The sequence below is a fragment of the Echiichthys vipera genome, assembly GCF_963691815.1.
Source record: "Echiichthys vipera genome assembly, chromosome: 3".
In the NCBI taxonomy this organism is placed as follows: Eukaryota; Metazoa; Chordata; class Actinopteri; order Perciformes; family Trachinidae; genus Echiichthys; species Echiichthys vipera.
Genome location: NC_139828.1, coordinates 14623632 through 14644519, shown reverse-complemented (window position 1 = coordinate 14644519; position 20888 = coordinate 14623632). Strand labels below are relative to the sequence as shown.

General features: G+C 40.9%; 2 protein-coding genes across 11 annotated transcripts in view; one reads left to right on the top strand and one right to left on the bottom strand.

Moving 5' to 3' along the window:
- obscna (obscurin, cytoskeletal calmodulin and titin-interacting RhoGEF a) overlaps positions 1–15049 on the top strand; it is a 46875-nt gene extending 31826 nt beyond the window's left edge. For 5 of the 10 annotated variants that reach the window (XM_083911055.1, XM_083911058.1, XM_083911061.1 and 2 more), the window contains 29 exons: positions 22–135; positions 291–458; positions 578–680; positions 768–897; positions 990–1095; positions 3037–3145; positions 3441–3571; positions 3651–3763; positions 4205–4385; positions 4524–4611; positions 4702–4902; positions 5014–5074; positions 5177–5254; positions 5338–5510; positions 5644–5670; positions 5783–5935; positions 6234–6279; positions 6397–6474; positions 6648–8397; positions 8600–8728; positions 8830–8952; positions 10463–10630; positions 10773–10878; positions 11592–11831; positions 12338–12561; positions 12682–12696; positions 12942–13038; positions 14107–14256; positions 14363–15049. In XM_083911055.1, coding sequence (XP_083767181.1) covers positions 22–135; positions 291–458; positions 578–680; positions 768–897; positions 990–1095; positions 3037–3145; positions 3441–3571; positions 3651–3763; positions 4205–4385; positions 4524–4611; positions 4702–4902; positions 5014–5074; positions 5177–5254; positions 5338–5510; positions 5644–5670; positions 5783–5935; positions 6234–6279; positions 6397–6474; positions 6648–8397; positions 8600–8728; positions 8830–8952; positions 10463–10630; positions 10773–10878; positions 11592–11831; positions 12338–12561; positions 12682–12696; positions 12942–13038; positions 14107–14256; positions 14363–14543 — 5243 coding nt within the window. In that variant the 3' untranslated portion in view covers positions 14544–15049. The remainder of the gene's footprint in view (positions 1–21; positions 136–290; positions 459–577; positions 681–767; positions 898–989; positions 1096–3036; positions 3146–3440; positions 3572–3650; positions 3764–4204; positions 4386–4523; positions 4612–4701; positions 4903–5013; positions 5075–5176; positions 5255–5337; positions 5511–5643; positions 5671–5782; positions 5936–6233; positions 6280–6396; positions 6475–6647; positions 8398–8599; positions 8729–8829; positions 8953–10462; positions 10631–10772; positions 10879–11591; positions 11832–12337; positions 12562–12681; positions 12697–12941; positions 13039–14106; positions 14257–14362) is intronic. The other 5 variants (XM_083911054.1, XM_083911056.1, XM_083911062.1 and 2 more) reach the window with 4 other exon arrangements.
- Positions 15050–15597: 548 nt separating this feature from the next.
- guk1b (guanylate kinase 1b) lies at positions 15598–19407 on the bottom strand (the record flags this gene model as incomplete). The annotated part of the gene is made up of 8 exons (XM_083911068.1): positions 15598–15627; positions 15739–15824; positions 15897–15981; positions 16313–16451; positions 17151–17247; positions 18271–18384; positions 18674–18715; positions 19296–19407. The coding sequence occupies 8 exons, from the start codon at positions 19405–19407 to the stop codon at positions 15598–15600; spliced, it is 705 nt and encodes a 234-aa protein (XP_083767194.1).
- Between the last annotated feature and the right edge of the window lie 1481 nt (positions 19408–20888).

Below are 20888 nucleotides of genomic sequence, written 5' to 3'. Positions count from 1 at the left end.
TCTGTTTGTGTCTATCAACAGGCCCACCAATGTTTGAGTCACTGTTGTCTGACTGCACAACAAAGATAGGACAGACAATCAAATTGACCTGTAAGGTCACAGGATTGCCAAAACCGGTGGTCAGCTGGCTAAAAGGTCAGAAATACCTTTTTAAGATGTTCTGGATTGCACATATTGAACCATCGTGTTACATGTAGCAGTTTTGCCTACAGTTACACCCTGTATTTTTTCACCGTAATTTATCTGAGGATAGTGTACACGCGTGCTAAAATCTTATGTGCACCTTTTAGATGGCCTTCCTTTAGAGGACGACCCCCGTCACATCATCACAGCAGACCGGTCAGGCACCTGCAGTCTCATCCTGGACAGCCTCACTGCAGAGGACTCTGGGCAGTATGCTTGCTACGCCACCAGCTCCATGGGCAGTGCTGGTGCTCTGGCTAAAGTTGTGGTGTGCGGTGAGTTTATGGTTGCATCTAAACCACTTGAGTGCATATATAATTGCCATTATTAATTAATTTCTTATCATAGGAGCACAGCTGACACATTCATTTATTTATTTATTCTTCTTTTGCAGCTCCACCAAGATTTGTATGTCGGCTGGAGAGTGCGTGTCTGATAGAAGGAGAGGATATACAGTTTAGCTGCTCCACACTTACTGCTCCTTTACCACGAATCAGGTATGAGCAAGAGTAACCACAGTAATTGCTACCTGATATTTCCGTCATTGTGTATGCGTCAAACACATCCACCTTTGGGTTTGGCAGGTGGTTGAAAGATGGCAGAGAGTTGACTGACCAGCAAAAATACTTCATCCTGAATGATGCTCGGAGTGGAATCTTGTGTCTGACGGTCATCAGTGCAACAGAGGCAGATATTGGACAGTATGAGTGTGAGGTATAAAACTTATATCCATAAACTCTATAATGTGTGAAGATAGCGAGTGTCATTAATTTCACATACAGTGTATCAAATGTTTTGTGTTGTAGCTTTGGAATGAGTTTGGCTGCATCAAGTGCAAAGCAGGGCTGTGCCCCGCTTATGTCCCACCGATAGACATCGAGGATGACCAACCTCAGGATTTACCTCCTAAAGGTAGGACAGCCAGAGCCGCTGAAGGTAAATATCCTCCACACAGGGTGGAAACCTGTGACAGGGTTTTTATGTGGACGCTCCACACTTTCATCGGTTCAAAAGCTGTGTTTGAGAAGGGACAGAGCACATGCCATTGTCCAGTTTCAATCCTGTCACCCTTTTTACTTCAGACCATACAACATCTTTTCACTTTACAACAAACAATTTGCATTGAGTTCCACTTTCAACCACTACCACTCATCCATTCTATCCAGTTGATGCCATTTTGAGATGTTACTCACATTTCCCTATTTTTCCATTTCACACACGCTCACTTCATATGTAGTTCCAACCATCATACCAGTTGTCACTTGATCCCCAGGGATTATGGCATGGACTGCATTGTTTTATGTGGTATGTGCATGAAATACTGTAATACATATGTTTTGTTTCGCATTTCTAGTATTGGCATTTGAGTTAAGTGACTGCCTAGGTTACTTAACTTAAAAAGCAGCATGTGATGATGAATCCATACTTATACTGTAACTTTCTGCTGAATGCAAATATCAGTGGCTAACCCCTCTCCCAAACCGTGACAATGACCTGAGCCACATTTAACCCATATAAGGGATAAAAATAACCCAGACAGGGGTTTAACTTGAAATAATGATCAACTTGCTCTACATTGTGCCACTTATTACACAGCTACTTAATATTTTGAAACAAAATATTGATTTCAAAATGATTTTATTGAAAATGCTCCCCCAGAGTCTATGATCACATCTGCATCCATAGGAACATTCTCTAAACTAACTAAACATAACCATCTCGGATCTGATACCTGTATATTAACAATTTTAACCTTTCCTTTCACCGCTCACTTCTGTTCCTCTGATTATTGGCGAGTCCCAAGCACTTTTACTTCTGTGTGTTATTCACTTTGAGGTCCCAGTGAGAAAAAAAACTCTCAAATCGCCTAATAACAACTTTTTCTAACAACCTTCTATTGCCATAACCCAGCGGGATCTTGTGGCTACCATTCAACATAGACACCATACTGTACTTCCCAGCATCCTCCTTACCCATGAAAAGACATCAATACATTTATTGTATGGAATGTTTGTTCATCATGTTTCCAAGTTCCACAGACTAAATGGTTTTCCTCCATTAGACGGACATGAGGATCCAAAAGTCAGACGAGGTGCCAGAAACGGCAGTAATTTAAATACAGAGATTGCAAGTGCCGCTTTTTACTGTCCTGTATTATGTAGTGATGTTCTAGTATCTATCTATTAAGTTGCTTTTGTTACTATCACATAGGGTCAGACATACAATTAGTATAATATAGCAGAATAGACTTCAGACAAATTCAATAGAGTTATTAGAAACCAACTGTGAGTTTGACACATTCTTTATATGGACTATAAAGTTTGTCTCACTCGCGTACAGACTGTACATATTATTTCTGGATTTTCGACAGCAGTTCATCATGTTTGCCCTTCCATTTTCCATAACCTACATGTTTTTCCATCTTCCCTCTACTATTCCTAAAGCAGGAAGTTCCTCACATGGACTGTTCCATGTAAGTCATCATTGTCATGATAACAAATAACCACTCAACATTCCCCTCTCTCCTCTTGCCAACGCATGCCCAGCTAACTCTTCACTCCTACGAACACAAGATGGTCATGTGCTGGGCAGGTGTTCCCTTTACCTCCATGCAGGCGTGGGCATACGCTCATGTCCTGTTGATGTGTTGGGTTAATGGGGTTAAATCCTCACATACTGAGGTAAGAAATGCATTTGTACTGTTCCCGGTATGCAAGGTAATGTACCTTTTCACTTTTCCTTTTCCAATGATTTAGTAAAGTACAGTCCATCCAACATGATAGAAAAGAGTACATACTTAATTTAAGTGTCTCACCCTTAAATTCCGTCTGAGTGGCATTTTGGTTTTCATAGATGCAGACTCCGAGGGCTGGTCCACTGCCTTTGTAAAGAATTGGTTGCAGACGGATTTTAGCCCCACCTCTATTGCTAAGATGCTCCTCCCAACTGGATACCCTGAACAGTAAGTTTAGTACCACTGATGTATAAGTGTATCGCTGTATTAACCTTCCTTTCGACCTTAACGGGCCTCAACCTGGTGATTTTGTCTTGATTTAACATTTAGTGTCACATGAAGTTCTTATGTAAATGATGAAAATAGATTAAGAAGATTTCTATGGCGATTAAAACTGGATGGCATGAGAGTAAAAATCAAAATAGTAGAATCCATAAAGCAGTTACATGAATATATGGAAATCAAGTCATTTTTTCCTGGAATGATCAGTAGTATTTTATTATAACCTAGTCTTTGTCCCCAGAGCTGAATGTAGCACTGAAGAGGCTGTTCCTGCCTCGGCCTCCATGGACCTGGTGGTACAGCAGCCTGTGTGCTACCTCGAGGAAGAAGAGGAGATCTACATCTCAGAGCAAATGCAGGAAATTACAGATGGTATTATTGTCTCTTTAATCGAAGAGTATGACTTCTATCAAACATGTGTGATCACTCACGGCTCTAATCTCCTGTTCAGCTCCTCCCTCCATACAGGTACCCACTGAGGACCTGTGTGTAGAGCCTGGCCAATCAGCTACATTCACCGCCATCATCACAGGAAGACCTACTCCTAATATACAGTGGTACAAGGTATGAGCACTGCAGATAAGTGATTTCCACCCTGAGGGTTGGATACAGGAAAATGTTGTGGTGGCTGGGTTGTGACAAGATATAAGGAATAAAACAAATATAATTTTCCTACACTGAAAGCTACTTTTGTATGTACTATTTGTATGCACCTGTATGTAACCAGGGGAACACAAAAATGGGTACCATAACTATCACATATGTGATGTTAATCGCTCTTCCTTTTCTTTTCTCTATAGTTTTCTTCTTGTAAAATACTACATAGTTTACAGTCACCCCCCTCCCCTAAGAATGAAGAACGGTATATTTTGAGTGTTTTCATAGGTCAGAGAGGTCACAGGAGGGCACAACATTGTTTTAAGGCATCACAAGGCAAACGTTTGATGAGAATTTTTAGACCTGGAGCTCCCTATTATGACTTTACCCTTTCTTCTGTGATTGGAGGATGAAGATGAGCTTGCAGCCAATGAGAATGTGGAGATAGTACAGCATGGTGCCCGCTGTTCATTGACCATAGTGTGCCCCGAGGGCGAGGACAGTGGCATATACACCTGCTTCGCCTACAATGAGTCTGGCCACGCCTCATGCCAGGCTGAGCTGACAGTGGAGGAAGGTGACACATACAGTAATTATTTAAAGTTTTGATTTAGATTCATTCATCACATCTAACTATGGTGTAGGTCTAAAGCATGTCGCAAAAAGATATTGCCGGTAGGAAGGTAATAGATATATTGTGGATGGTGTTTGTTTTGTTCCTCTGCAGGGCCACTGGAGTGTCAGGAGAGAGAGGTGGAGCTGGGAAAGAGAAGGAAGTTATTCTCTGTCTATGATGTCCATGAGGAAATTGGAAGGTGAACCTGTACTTTATATTGATGTGATCCAGCCTGCCTGTGAGCCTTGTAAATATCTGAAACAATCAACATCATCTCTCTGTTTGTCAGGGGAACCTTCGGGGTTGTAAAGCGCGTCGTCCACAGACGAACAGCTGAAGTGTTTGCTGCCAAGTTTCTGCCTCTGCGAAACAGCACTCGGACCAGAGCCTTCCAGGAGAGGGACTTGCTATCCCGTCTGGCTCACCCCAGAGTGGCCTGTCTGTTGGACTTTTTCTGTACCAGACGCACTCTGGTGCTGATCACAGAAATGTATCCTTTCTGTTAAATACTACAACAGAAGGATTTTTTGCCCCTCTCAGTGGGTTTAGTTTGCTGAGTTTGGTTTGTACTAAGTTAAGAGTTCTTTAACACCATTTCTAGCTGCTGTTCTCATGGACTTCTGGACCATTTATTCCTGAAAGGATTAGTCTCAGAAAATGAGGTGCAAGCTTACATTTATTCCCGACCCATTTTATATTTGTCTTGCCGATACTATATAGGACTAATGTAATGACTAATATTCTACTATTCTATTTGATTTCAGGTTCAGTCATACATCCAGCAGATCCTTGAAGGAGTTGGGCACATTCACAGCATGAACATTTTGCACCTGGACATTAAAGTGAGAGTTCAGGTCCAACATTGCATTATCAACTGTGTCATTTTGATGTTTCTTAACTCTTTTTTTGATTCTACTTCCTTCAGCCTGATAATATCCTAATGGTGTATCCACCCAGAGATGAGATCAAGATCTGTGACTTTGGCTTCTGCCAAGAAATAGACATATCCAGACACCAATACAGCATGTTTGGTACACCAGAGTTTGTTGCCCCTGAGATTGTTCACCAAGAACCAGTCACTGCGGCCACTGATATTTGGTGAGTTTAACTACTTGTTAACTTGTATTACAAAGAGATTTAAAGAAAAGCTGAAAAATGATTTGCAAAAAATCGTACAATTGAAAATTGTAAAATAGGACATTGCATTAATATCTCTTATTCTCTTTGCTAGGTCTGTAGGTGTTATAGCTTATATATGGTATGTTTCACTGCACCTTTGAAAATATTCTCAAAATGTTCAATATTCAGTTCATTAAAAAACTGTGTTTTGAGTTTCTGATGTCTGTTTACTTTTATCTTCATCTTAACAGTCTGGTGTGCCGATGCCCTTTTGCGGGTGAGACAGACCGCGCTACACTGCTGAAGGTGGGAGAGGGGACCCTGAACTGGGACGCCCCTGATGTCACGTACAGGAGCCCCGAGGCCCAGAACTTCCTCCACATGCTCCTTCAGCCAGATCCAGAGTAGGGAACCTGCTGAATTATTGCTTACGCTGACACATCAGTCCAGTCTCTCAGACTTCAAATATGTGCAAATGAAACAAAGTCCTATTTCATGTGGCAAATGAGCACAAAGGAGTCTCTTTGCATTAGTGATATCAATGCCACTTCTGATTTAACACATCAAATATAATCCAACCCAGATTATGTATCTACGACGATCATTCTTTGTGGCTATATGAGCACCCCATGGTGGAATTAGCTGTGATTTGATAGTTCAACACAACACACATCTGACCACTCCCAATTTTCCTCTGCCTAGAAAGCGACCATCGGCCTTTGAGTGCTTGAGCCACGAATGGCTCCAGGTAGGGGAAACAGTCATGCTTTAATCAAGCTTTACTGGATTCAACAACATTATATTGTAAATTACAACCAACTAAACACACAAACACAGTTACAAATCTTTGTAACCATGTTCACAGGACGAACATGCAGGAGAAGATACGGATGACATCAACACAAGGACTTTGAAAATCTTTATCTCCAAAAGGAAATGGCAGGTGAGTTACCTGTCGTCCTCAAAACCACAATCTCTGGGAACAAAAGGAAGTACCAACTGGTTTCTTGTTAATAATCTTGAAGTACAATATGATTCTGAATTAAATACCCAGTAGATCATATAATAACCTTAAAAAAAACATGTTGTCTGAATCTGTCCCATCTCACTCACCAGCGTTCTTTGACTTGCATTGGGTCAGTTCTCACATTGAGGCTCATCCCTGAGCTGCTGGAGGCTCCTCTCAGAGAGACCGCAGTGACGGTGCCCCGCGATCCCCAGGAACACAGCAGCACCTCTCCGAGCAGTGGCTCCTCATCTGAGTATGATGAAGCTGACACTTGGGACTTTTTACAGCACTACAGCCCGACTGAGGAAGAGGAGGAAGAAACTGAGGAGGACTATGATCCTCTAACAGAGAGAGCGCAGATCCCTGAGACTTTTGCCAAACTCCACCTAGGTGCAGAAGAGGAAGAGGAAGTGACATTAGGGGAGGAAGAGGATGGAGAGATGGTAGGAAGAAGGAGTGTACTAGAGCGGAGTATGAGCAGGCAGTCAGTTGCATCGTCGGATGTGTCGTGCCACCAGACACCTCAGAGAGAGCGTAGGTTCAGCAAGGACAGTAGTCAGTCTCTCTACCTATCTGATGGGGATGAGGGTTCAGGGAGTGACGGAGGTCGTATCCCTCGTGGCAGTGTCATCCGAAGCACTTTCTACAGCACATCTCAGCAACTTTCACCCATGTCTGCCAGACACATGACATTACGGGACAAATTCCAGGCCAAAAAGCAGGAGAGAGGCCGCAAACCACTCCGGAGAAGCCTTTCTGGACGTCTCAACGAGCCTCTTATTGAATATGTTGAAGATGAGACAGAGACCAATCGTGGCCTGAGACGGGGATCCCTCCAGCCTACAATGCAGAAGTCCTGTTCCTTTGACAGTGGCGTTGGCCTCGCCCACACCAACGTACCCCCTCACAGGAGGAGCAGGTCTCTCGATGAGTACTCTCGACGATCTCCCAGCTCGCCAAAGCGCACAACGTCAGGCGAAGAAGAAAGCTCTCAAAGTCTGAAGGAAGATTTGACAGATGATGAAGTGGCTGGGAGAAAGTTGTTGGCCATCCCTGGCCCTCAGCGACCCACAAGAAGAAGGAGAGGCTCTGTTGCTCCAATACAAGGGTCTCGCATGCTAGGCGTCTCTTCTGTTCCCTCAAGCCTCCGTGGTGGCGACAGAATGAGCCCGAGGCTGGATCAGGAGCAGGCAGCAGGCGACACCTTCGCTGGCTCCCAGGGGTCTCTGGCTGAGTCGTTTATTTTGGAGCATGGCGACTCTGAGTGTTCGAGTAGACTTGACTCCTATGAGGAGCTGAGCCATGGTCATCTCAGAGGGAGATGCAGATCAGGAGAGAGTGACGGGTATGATGATCCAGGGGAGCCACTGATTTCACCATCCCCAGGCTCATTCCAAGAGGTTAAACCTAGAAGCTTGATTCCCCAGGCACCGCCACGTAACCGCACCCGCTCCAACCCCAACATATCCACTAACAGCAGAGGTCACCTGAGGACCCCACTTACAGCGAGCCCCAGTCCCAGCCTCACTTCTCTGCAGGCTCCAGAGAGGCCCCCCAGAGCCAGAGACAAGAAGAAGGGCTCTGGGCTCCAAAGGCACGCATCTGCTCCAGCCCTCGAAGCCCAACCACCTACAGGAAAGTCACCCAAGCTGGGACTGCTGAAGATCTTCCGCAGGCAGTCCTGGACAAGCCATTCATACTCTGAGCTGGATGACACAGGGTTAGGACCCACACTAGGAGAGATCATGAAACCAGATACTCCCACTATGTCTCTGAGGAAGAAAATGAGAGCTTCGGCCTCCAGCCTGACCAAGCTGTTTTCCAGGTCTTCTAGTAAGGAGGATGTGCGTAAAGAAGGTGAGCTATTGCAAATTATGCTCATTTTATTTGATCAATAAACAGAAAATTATATTCCATACTAAGGAAAAAGGCTAAAAAATATATTATGTAGGGGATACGGACATTATTTCTTGATTTTAATTTCAGTTATATTACATTGTATGTCACTTTATCCAATCTTTTGTATTCTCCTTTTGTTGTTGTTTGTCTTTTAATACAGGGCCAATAGTAAAAGGATCAGCTCCAATCCCACCTGAGAGGCAACATAGCAGAGGTCTTGAGAGTCCAAAAAAGAGGGCCTCCAAACTTTTACCTTCTTTTAAAATACCTGCATTCAAAAAGAACAAAGGTAGTGAATCAGCTAGATTCTGTAGATTATGTTTGTATTTCCAGTGTGAAATGGCCTGAAAACACTTTGCAATAAGCCTGACTTTTTCCCATCATTTCCAGATCTGCTGCTCCGTCCCAACAAGGCTGAAGTGCTCCAGTTGGACGGAGGTGGAGTCCTGCTGGTTTGGAAACCCGTCCAGTCCAGTGACCCTGTCACCTACTGTGTGCAGTACTGCACAGAAGGTGGGTTCACAGAGATTATACAGCAGTACACAAATTCAATTGGTGTTTTTTGTTAAGCGGTAACCAAATCAATTGCTCATGTTTGATAAACTTGATAACTCTTATACTGAAATAATAAGTGTGATCAATTTGTCTAAATGGTCAAAATGTTTCATGATAAAAGTTAAATTAATAAGAAATAATACGTACACGGCAACTGCAATTTTACTTTTAATACTACTTTACTTTAAGAATACAGAATAATTTACCCTTCTGGCGTGAACTTGCCTGCCCCTTAAAGAATGGCTGCACGCTATTGCCTTCTCTCTGACACTCACTCACTGAGGAGGATGTGGCGCAAGCAGCTCTCTTTCGCGCCTCATGCATGTCGGTTAACAACATTTGGTGCCAGTAGAGTAACAGTAGACTTTTACAGTCATAGGGCTAATACACAGTACAGTGTACAGTATCAGAAACAAGTTGTAACAAAAAGGTGTGAAAAATCATCATAAATCAAGAGAAATACAGGAGAATTGTGGCCATGGTAGGAAAATTGTGGCATTTGTTTATCAGGCAGGTGCAGTGCATGGTGTGTTGAATGATGCACAAAGATATTTACAGTTTTAGATTCTTTCAATTTTTGGAGCTGACAGCCAGTTAAAGTCCAATAGTGTGACTGCTTTGGTCTTCAAAGTCTAGACTAGTGTGCTTGCAACACACAGTGATAATGTTACGCATAACCTGACATTATATATTTAAAGATTAAACTGATGGGTTTTTTTGCATCTTGCTAGTTTCTAGTAACTCTTAAGGCAATGCCATACATTCATTTTATATCCTATAGCACACTGATTCTCAAAAAGTGGTACTAGTACCACTGGTGGAACTCAAACTATCTCTGGTGGTACTTGGAGGAGTCTCCAAAATAAAAAAAGGAAACATTAATTACTAAATTAATATAATACTAAGAAAATACTTATACTTTTAAGATCCTGGAAATGTAATTTAAAGCAATGTTAGCATTTCCTGTCATATTTTTGTTTCAATAGCAGCCTGCTACATGGTCACGTTCATGAGTTACAAGCTAAACTGTGATAGCAAGGTAGTTGGAAACTGAGTGAATATCAGTTGAATATCCAACTTAAAACTAACTTTCACCGCGGTAGCAGAGGTAAAATGATTGATTTAAAACACTGACATGTCAGTTCTGATGCTACACCTTCCTACAGCTACCTGTGGCTGAAGACAACAATACATCTTCTGATTAGGAAAAACCTTCCTGTCCATAGTTGAATAATGTCGGCCTACACTACTGTATTTTAACATTGTGGTACTTGAGAGAGCCTGATATTTTCTGAGGTGGTACGTCATGTTAAAGGTTTGAGAACCACTGCTATAGCACAATATCACTCATAGCACTGCTTATATCACTTATATCCCTGCTGTAGGAATCTACTACTGTATAAAAGCATTAAAATGTGCAATAACTGTGGATTTCAGAGTAAAACTCTTGTGTCATCTGCCTCCTCAGGTGGGGAGTGGACGGTCCTGTCGGAGGAGGTGACTGAAAGTTGCTATGTGGTGAAGGACTTACCAAGAGGAGCTTCTTATGTGTTCAGGATGGGCTGTATCACTAAGACAGGAGCAGGACCTTTCAGTGATGCTTCAGCACCTGTTGTCATGGCTACTCATGCTGAAGGCAAGAAGAATACCATACATATGATCTAATTCTTTATTCTTCGGTGGTTTGCTGTTTTGGTTTGCAGTGGCATGCACGTCACCTGTGACATGTACAAACAGCTGCTACATGAGTGTTTTCACCTGTTTTTACTGTTGTACAGAGATTCACATTCCTCTCATCCAGACTGAGACGCTCGGGTCAAAGGTCATTGAGTCAGAACAACAGACAACGCACAAGAACTACAGTTTTCTCTCTGAGATCAACAGGTGGGATTTTTATGTAAAAACTGTAATTTTTGAGCAAAACTGTTCCTGATCTTTAATGTAAATGTTTTTTATGCCTCCGCGCTGGTGACAGAACGGCCAGAGGCATTATGTTTTTTGGGGTTTCTGTAAGTATGAACGTGGTATCTCAGGAACCCCATGGAGGGATAGTCTTCAAATCTGTCCCAAATGTCCACTTGGACTCAAGGAGAAACTGATTAGATTTTGGAGGTCAAAATCAAGAACACTGTGACCTCACAAAACATATTTTTGACCCTAAGTCAAGAATTCCTATGCTAGTTATGGCAAAATTTCACACAAACCTCTGATAAGATAAAATGATGAAGTGATGACATTTTCATATCCAAAAGGGCAAAAGTTAACTTCACTGAGACATCATAATGTTTTTGTTCATTATTCAACGTCATATCTCAGGAACAGAAGGGGAGACATTTGGTCGGATACTGAATTGTTGACACTAATCTTGAATCTTTGGTGATTGCATAGATGTTTTGTGCTTCCAGGCTGAAGATGTGTGTGAAGCATCCTTTCACCAAAACAAACCCTTCATACTTAATACTATTAAATTCCTTCAGTTCCTTTAAATCAATCCAGGATCCATTAGTAAAATGATCTCAAGTCTAATCTTGTTCCTTCCACTTTCACTTAGGGACAAATTTTCCATACAGCACTTATTTTGTTTTGTTCCTTTTCAGGGGTCGTTTCAGCATCGTTACCCTGTGCAGGGATGTTGAGACCAGCCAAGTGTTTGCTGCCAAGATCACACCTTACAAGGCAGAGCAGAGACAGTTGGTGCTGAGGGAATACCAGCTGCTGAAGAGGCTTCATCACCCTCACCTCGTGCAGCTGCAAGCTGCCTATTTCACCTCCTGCTACCTGGTACTGGTTGAGGAGCTCTGTCCTGGCAAGGAGCTGCTCTACAGTCTGGCGACGAGGTAAAGGAAGTCTTGAGAAACATAATTGTTTGTGTTTGGATTTAAACACTGATGAACGATATCAAGTAGTCCAATACAGTGGAATTACTTCTCTTCTTATTTTGTCCTGAGGGACCTGTAGGAGAGATAATCCATCACTTTATAAATCCAAATTAAGATGCCCTAAAAACTAAAATAACAAACTTAAATTATGCTGTACAGTATGTGGTTCTTTCAAAGTCACTGCCATGTCAGTGTTACAGATAATGATTTAATGTCATCTAAAGGACTATTTTAATTTAAGAGATTTTGAGATAATCTACGAGAACCAAGGTAAACTGAGCACCAATTGCAGATGATTGAGATGTGCCAAATGGACACTAACTGTAACTAATCAATGGAATATCTTTGACATTATTTATATCCTATATCAGACCTAAAGCTTATTTTTGTTCCATTTGTGGCAATCCCTCCCCTGCTGTAGTTAGGCTTAATAAGCCTGTCTGTTTGTGTTTGTACCCTCTCAGAGATCTGTACGCAGAGACTCATGTCGCCGAGCTGCTGGTTCAGATTCTGAGTGCAGTTGACTACCTACACAGCCGTCGAGTGGTCCACCTGGACCTGAAGTCCGACAACATGCTGGTGGATGATTGCAACCACCTGAAGGTAGTTGACTTCGGTTCGGCTCAGTCCTTCACGCCCGGTCAGCCTCTAAACGTCGAGCACATCCAAGGCCTGTCGGAGAGCAAAGGTACTGATGTATTTCTAGTTTCATTTCAAGAAGCAAACTAATTTATGAACGATTTTGATGCTTGCGTTGATGTAGATTCTTCTAATGTACTAAACCTTTGACTGTCATGGCTTCCAACAGACTGCCGCAGCAAAGGTACACACATTCATTAGGGGAGGACGGATTGATGGATGGAAATAATTCAGCCTAACTTCATCCACCTCAGCTGAGCCTAGCTAGCCTAACAAACTCAAGTTCATTTTCTTATCATTTTCTTTATCCATTTCTTTTTGGTTTAAGTCATTTTCTTAATTCAGAAAATTAAGCATGTGCGTGAATGTGGCATTGCCAGTAACAGCACAACTCTTTATGAACAATATCCTGTCTGTCTCTTTTGTCAGTTTATATTGTCCTTCCTAAAGCTCCGGAAATCCTGGAAGGTCACGGTGTCGGGCCTGAAACTGACATTTGGGCTGTCGGAGTTCTGTCCTTCATCATGTAAGTACAGAGATCGCTGCACTACATGTTTTGTTTGAAGAGAGTAGTCAACCAGGTTCTTACTATACAATTTGTGATTAAATAAATGTAGCTCCCTTTTTTGTCAGAACAAAATCTGACATTTGTCTAAAGGGTGTGACCCAAACATTTTTTTCTGGTGACCCACTTTTTTATAATGACACACCATGGCAACCTAAATCACAATAAGTCACAATAAGTCCTATCTGTACATTATGAGAACGTATCACAGCGAACAGTGAATTTGTGCTTCTGAACATTTTTTACTGCCATTTCCTTATATTGTATTGAATAAGTTAAACAGCCATTAGGAAGAGATGATATATTTGATAAATCACAACTGTGTTTTATGCTTGTGTTATTGAAAACATTGCCTATATAAGTGTTAAACAATTCAGTATTTCATTTTCTCATTTTTTATTTCCTCTCATCAGTAAAACAATGTAGCATACTGAGACAAAATGAGTGCTTCCTCCTCTTTTTCCTCTCATAAGTGGAATAATATACACATTATTGTTGGGACAATGATCATTTTTATCGTGGAAAAAAACCCTACTCTCAATAAAAAAAAACAATAATAGTGGTGAATTTCCATTATCAGAATAATCATGATTATTATCAGTAGTCACTTGACTGGTAAATTGACTACAGTTTACTTCAGTTTTCCCTCTAACTGTAACAGCCCATAGATAACAGTTCAAATCAAGTAGTTTGTTGCATGTACAATTAGCATCACTATTTATTTATCAACCACAACATCTGAAATAAAATACTTTTTAATTTGACTCAAATTAAATCTGGTCTAAAGGGTAGCAGGCATCTTGGATGAAAATGTAACAAATCTAAATTCTAAGGATTGAAATACTTCCTTATTTAAATAATCTTCTTTTTCTGACCAGTTCAGTCCAGATGGCTGTGCTTTGATTTTGAAATGTTAACAAGGCTGCCCCCTGAATCTTCTGTACATCTGAGATTCAGAATTATGAACTAACTTATAAATACAAAGTGTTTGTATTTTATTTTTTTTTTTTTTTTTTCTTTCTGAACCAGGTTAAGTGCCGACAGCCCGTTCCATGCAGAGCACAGCTGGGAGCAGGACAGGAACATCAAGAAAGGGAAGATCCAGTTTGGACGCTGTTACCCTGGTCTGTCAGAGGGAGCCTTAAACTTCATGAAGAGCAGCCTGAATAACAAATCCTGGTGAGCGTCGCTCTTAAAACGTAGTTTGCATTAGAGAGACAATTTGAGTGAAAAGACATATGAGTGATAAATGTGTACATTCTAATAAGATAAAAACACTTTGTAGGGGGAGACCCACTGCAGCCGAGTGTCTCCAGAACCCGTGGCTGCGTGCGCATCGTGCCCCACACAAAGGCCGACACTCCAAAGTGTGTTTCTCCACAGACAAGCTTAAAGAATACCTCAAGCAGAAGGAGGAGAAACGAGACCAGGTCCGCACCAAGCTTCAGGGTCCCTTCTTCCAGTAAGGCAAGGGCTGTGGGGGCTTCTTTCACCAGCAGCTTTTCCTAGAAACTATGCAGCCTTATAACCAGCACATCTCACTTCTGCTGATAGTGGCCTGTTTTACGCTGTTTTCTTGTTAGCTGGGAAATCATCTTATCGTCTGATTTTGAAAATGTGATGCGTCTTAATGAGTTTTCAAATTGTATTTATCCATTTAGCCTGTGTATGTTAGTGTGCTGCATTTTTGTGCTTTGGTTTAAATGGAAACATATCAGGGATAAGGTTTTGACTAAGAGTGCATGAGTTGTAAAGTTTAGAGACATTGTTGTTTTGCTCCTCAGTATCAGACGGATGCATGTGTTTGGCCTTAAAGTAAAGCGTGTTTTTTTTTGTGCAGTTTTTCTTCTTCATACAGAAGTCAGATCTTTTTCTGAGTTACATGTTTTATTTAAAAATGTACACATTTTGCCTTAAAGTTATGATGTACAAGTGGGAAATCGATTACGATTTATAGGTTTTATTGAATGCTTCAAAGAATACAGAATACTTAAAAATGAATGAAAGATTAATTAAATGGCACAATGAGTCTTTGTCCTCACGTTCTTTATTCAGTCCCATTCAAACACAAACATACATGCAAATGTTTTAAATGAGATACGTACAGTGATTTATCTCAAATGCACAAACTTCCTTCATAATTCAGTAATGTGGAGCATATGGGTTATTAATGAAATATTAATTATAATAGCCATACTTAACTATGAGTGGGTTTATTTCTACTGGATTAGAACTCAACACAACAAATAAATGAAAGTGTGACTATTTTTTGCGGTGCGGTACTGACTGCTAACCCCATTCTCTCAACGTCTTTTAAGTCCCTCTTTTCCATCTGAGCATCAGTAAGCATGGGACTGTACTGAACAACCTCTGACCATAGAACGTAGAGGGTAAAAGAAAAACAAACTTTTCACAAGTTGAAAGTTTATTTTAGATGTGTTTGCAGTCAGTGAAGATGGAGTTATTCGATCCGAAGTGTTGGTTCTTCTTTCCAGCAGCATGAAGACCGTCTCCTTATTCTTATTTGGCCTCCTGAACTTTTTGGATTTCCTGTGTAAAGATGATGCTTTTACTTTATGTGCCTTTAACTAAGACAATAGTCGCAAAGTGTTGTTAAAGAAGTAAGAGAGAGGATATTGTTTGGTTTTTTTGGTTACTCACGTCATTAAGGGTATCTTTTAGCTCCTCATAAGCTCTCTCTAAGTCATCGTTGATGATAACGACATCAAAAACTCCGGGCTCTTTACCTAGACAGGAGAATTGGATCAGCATGCAATGGTCGTCTTTATTTTAGCACCATGTCCTGACGAGAAACTTACTGAGCTCCATGTCGATGCGTGCGGCCTCCAGGCGCTTCTGTAAACTCTCCTCTGTTTCTGTCTGTCTTTCCCTCAGACGTTTTTCCTGAGAAAGACGGTGAAACAAGACGTTATATTTGAGAGATGCTCCATGAAGTCACTAAACAGCTGTCAAATCAAACGTTGTATTTTGTTTTATATTTTCACTTTTTCTCAGACCTCTTTTGCCCCTCACTATTGAAGACCTTTACTCAAAGAAAACTGAAGTATACATTTAATATCAAATTATAGAACAAATCAAACTAAAATAAATGTCAGTATTGAGCACATTTGTCACTCTTTGACAGCCCACTTTGCCAAGAGCCTAATGGATAAAATATCTGCAATAAATATTGCAGTATCTCACATTAATACAATATTTCACATTGGGCATTTACCAGGATCTCCATGGAGGGAGGCTGGATGGAGATGTAGATGGGGTTCAGGTCAGTCTCTTTAATCCTCCTCACCCCTTGAATGTCCACATCTAAGATGCAGATCAGGTTCTGGGCCTGCACATCTTCTATGGCAGCTTTACTAGAGAATCAATGCATTGTTACGTCATTACATCGTATAAAACAAGAGGCTTTTTAAACAACCACGAACAGACTATACAGCTGAACGTGCACAGGCTTGACAATGTGTAATCGTGTAATTTTGTGCTTTACACGTAGTGACTAAGGTTAAGAGGATCGCCGCATTAATCCAAGCTGCTCAGACTCCCTCTGCAGTGAGTGTGTGTTGTCTTCAGAATAAGAGGCAGAGATTAAACCTGACATGCGAGGCGCTGAGCTGCAGTGTTGCTCTTTTTGACCTGAGGGAGGTTAAAGCTCCATCTGTCACCAGACTATTATATATCCTGTTGATCCCTGTGGCCAAGACTGCGGGTAGTCCCTTATATAAGACAACAGTTTTAGTTTCTATTGAGTTAAGTTGAGCCAATATCAGTGACACAGATACTTTATGGTATTTTCATTCATATGAACTCAGCTTTTCTTTCAGACTTTGATCCTGTGTGTGGAGAGGCTTTTTAGCAGGTGAGCAGCGTGATAAGACATTAGCCCCTTAAATGCTTTTTGGAGCTGGAACGCCCTTATTTTTTTACGAAAATGAAATGAATAGATCAAATGCGTACAAAAAACAATAATGCATCTAAATCATAGATGTTTTCTAAGGTTGCTGCTGATTACGTGGAGAAGAATATGGTGGCATTCATGCAGAGATGCAAATATTTACCTTGTACCATACAAGTTGCCTGAAAACTCAGCGTTTTCAATGAACTCCCCGTTGTCAATACCCTCCTGCACTGCCTCTCTCGTTGAGAAGTGGTAGTCTGTAAAATGCAACATTAAACTGAATCTAGCTCTGACATGAAAGCTTGCACAACAGAATGAAATGATTGAAGAGAGAAACTGCAAATCAAACGAACCCTCGCTACAGTTTTGATTGAAAGATGTTACATAACTATAAACATCACAAGCAAAATGAAGGAAAATCTACTTATGCCTTGCTCGTAGTGTGTGTTCAAGTGGATGATGTTCTCTGAGTTTAATTGAAGACTGTGTGTATGTAGTATGCAGTCATTATCTGATTGGAGAGCATGCAGAGATGAGAAATGTGTTTTTACGTGAAGTACTTTGTAAATATGCCATTAACTGTTTACAGAGCACATTATAATATCCGTACCACATCCATAGGGCTTCACAACATCAAAACATCTGGGGATCTAAAACAGCAGAGTTTTAGAAACAAACACGTTACTACTACTTCTATCACTAATGCACACTGTGATAGCACACAATCATTAGCATGAGAACATGAAGAGTGAAGTAACAATGTGAACTTGGGAAACTGGATAGAACATGAAGTGTCTGTGCTGTAATCAACTCACGGATGACTTGAACATGAAATATGTTTATGCAAGATCAAAAACACGACCAGCATCTTACAAAGAACAGCTATCTCTTCAAGAGCGTTTCACCACATTAAAGCGGTGTGACAGCAGTGCTCTTTCACATTAGTCCCATTAAACAGTCTTTCTCCTGTGATGCTAATGGTTGGTTGCATATCATCAATGTTCCATCAGCTACGGTGGGAAATGGGACACAAAACCTCACGCGACTGGACATGGGACTCACTACCGAGGCATCACGGGGGGCTATTTTCAAAAGCTTTTTACTCCAAAGTGTAAACTGTCTGAGCCTGATTCTTAAGATCATTAAACGTTTTTTTTCCTGTTTTTTCTTTTTTTTTTTTTATTACACATTCCTACAAATCCAATGAAAGCGTGCCAGTATGATGAAAGTAACCCCTCTGCCTTAAACAAAACTGTGATCAGGAATCACACTGAGGTCACCTTTATTTGTGGTTTCTGTTTCATTTGGACACAACTTTTCTAAGTCTCCTGAGGAGAAGACGGCTGCTACGGGCAGTAAAGTAGCCCCCAGAAGCATGGGGAGCTTGAACAGGCCTATGGAGAGAGCAAAACAGGCACAGAAAGAGGTGTATCCCTTATCAAGGCAGCTATACAGGGGGACAAAACCATTTGTGCAGTTCACTTGGGAGTAAGAAGTGTTGCAGGTGTAATTTTAGAGCGGGCAGGTAGGGGAGGCGAGGCGATGTGGTACAGAAACAAAAAAAGCAATAAGGTGATACATACACTTCTATCACAGTTCTACGGATCCAAATCCAAATCCAGGGCTCCTATATAGGGAATCACAGGTACTAGAAATTCACAAATCTGACTAGAACTACTGTACCTTTCCCATCTTCCTCTCCTGGTCGAGGGTTTCTTGTTGTATCTGAGGAGATGAGATCATCATTAAAAGCCAGCCCAGAAATAAAGTAATAAATAATCAGTAAAGCTGTTTTTGATTGATATTAAAGGTCGTGCATTATGGTCATTTTCAGGTTCATATTTGTATTTTAAGTTTCTATTTCTTAATCTATCTCATGTTCAAAAAACACATTATTTTTCTCTTACTGTCCATCTGAATATACCTGTATCTGTCTGAAATGTTTTGTTTTTAGCGTCTGTCTCTTTATACATATATATATATATATATATTATAGTTGTGACACCACAACTGTACAGAAGTCCTGACGGCTCGTTTAAAGACACAGTTTCTGAATACAGGCTGTGTGTTTCTCTTTGGATTGAGTATTTTGATACGTCGACCTGCTTTATAATAATAAAGAAAGGCATGGAAATCTCACTTTTTACAATATGGGACCTTTAAAAATGTACTGATATAAAGCTAAATGTATTGGCAGGTTCAGAATAAGACCATGAAGTTGAGACACTATAACTCCTGACCCACTTCCTCCTCAGACAGGATCTTGAGATGGAAGCTAATAACCAGTTGGCACACACAAACATACGTGACACGCTGAATCCAAAGACGCCCTCGTGCTCCTTCATCAGCCTCTTCATCAGAGTGCTCTTCCCTGCTCCAGAGGGGCCGCTTAGCACCACAGGCCTCGGTCCTGACATTGTTCTGAGACAGACAGGAACACCGGGAGCTCAGGTTTGTGCCAAAAGCACATTCAAATCATAGTTTTTGTAAATCTAGAGTTAAAGGTGTGGACATTTTTTTAGGATACAGGGCATTTTAGAGTGAATTATTTTATTCGGAAAATTGTTTGGAATTAATTATTTCTTACCTTTTGATTAAAACAAGTATTTTCAACTCTTCCTCTACCTAAACGTTACTACTGCAGTGCCTGTAAATCTCATCAGCTATCCTTGTCAAATGTGCAGAAAGGTAAATCCTTTGATCCAAGCTTCTCTTAACCACATGGTGAGGAAGAAACACCCCAACACACAGACACTGAGTTAAAATTACACCTTTGCTTTACATTTTTGTGGCTTTATTCTCCACTCATAATTAACAACAGACACTTGGGAAATTATGTTTCCTATTTCCTTAATTGAAATATTTAAACATGTCCTAATTGTTGACTCGTTAGACAGCCGATGGCCCTGAGGTTAATGTTAAGAGTGCCTGTTAATGAAGTCATGGCAGGTCAGCCACCAGGAATAATTGGATCTGGGCCAGGTGGCACAAAGGGTCGAGGACCGGTGACCCATTTACCTGCTGCGCGATAAGAGAGGATGATATTTCAGGGACGCTGCAAAATCAATTCATTCAGAGTCCCCATTAATATAATTACTTATTAATACAGTCTAATAAAGTCAAAGTCTGTAACAGTCAAAAGACATCCAACCTCTCGCTTCAGCATGTTGGTTTTATTATTCACTGGATTCATCTGCAGTTTTAGAAAAGAACTGATAAATAAAAATAACAAACCATTCATTTTAGCCTTTTTCTAAAGCTTACTTAACTTTTAATAATAGATCTAAAAGAGTCAAACGTCACATGCAAACTTGCTGTTAATGCAAGATTTCCTCTGTGACTTTACATTGACTGCAAACCAGGGCAGAGCATTTGAAATATCTAAGCAGCAAACATATTTTATGAATGTGATCGGCCGTACTTATAGCTGTAAAGTGCCATACAGTTATAGTGCAGCTTTCCTTTAGGTTGAGGTTTGCACTTGAACTCAAACTCACAATCACCAATCATCAGTAACTGAACGATTGTTTATTGTGTAGTTTAAAAAAAACAATTCCGCCTTACCTTTCCTGTCGTAGAAATGTTCAATAGCAGATGATACTTCACCCTGGCTTCTCAATGGACTACAATGAATGTCTATCTGAAGCACTGAAGCAGCTCACTGTCAGTCTGAATTACCAACACCTCCCTTCAGCTCAGTGACCAATCACACGTGTGCATGCTGGCTTGTTTTTTATCCCCGCCGTCACACCTTGAGCATATCACAAGACAGTGTGGTATAGGGGTCATAAACAAATGATGATGTAGGCTGCAGCAGAAGCTTTGTGTGCATTTACTCATGTTTCTGACTTGTTACTTAAGCCCCTGATTTTAGATTTTGGCTTTGAAGGGAAAACCC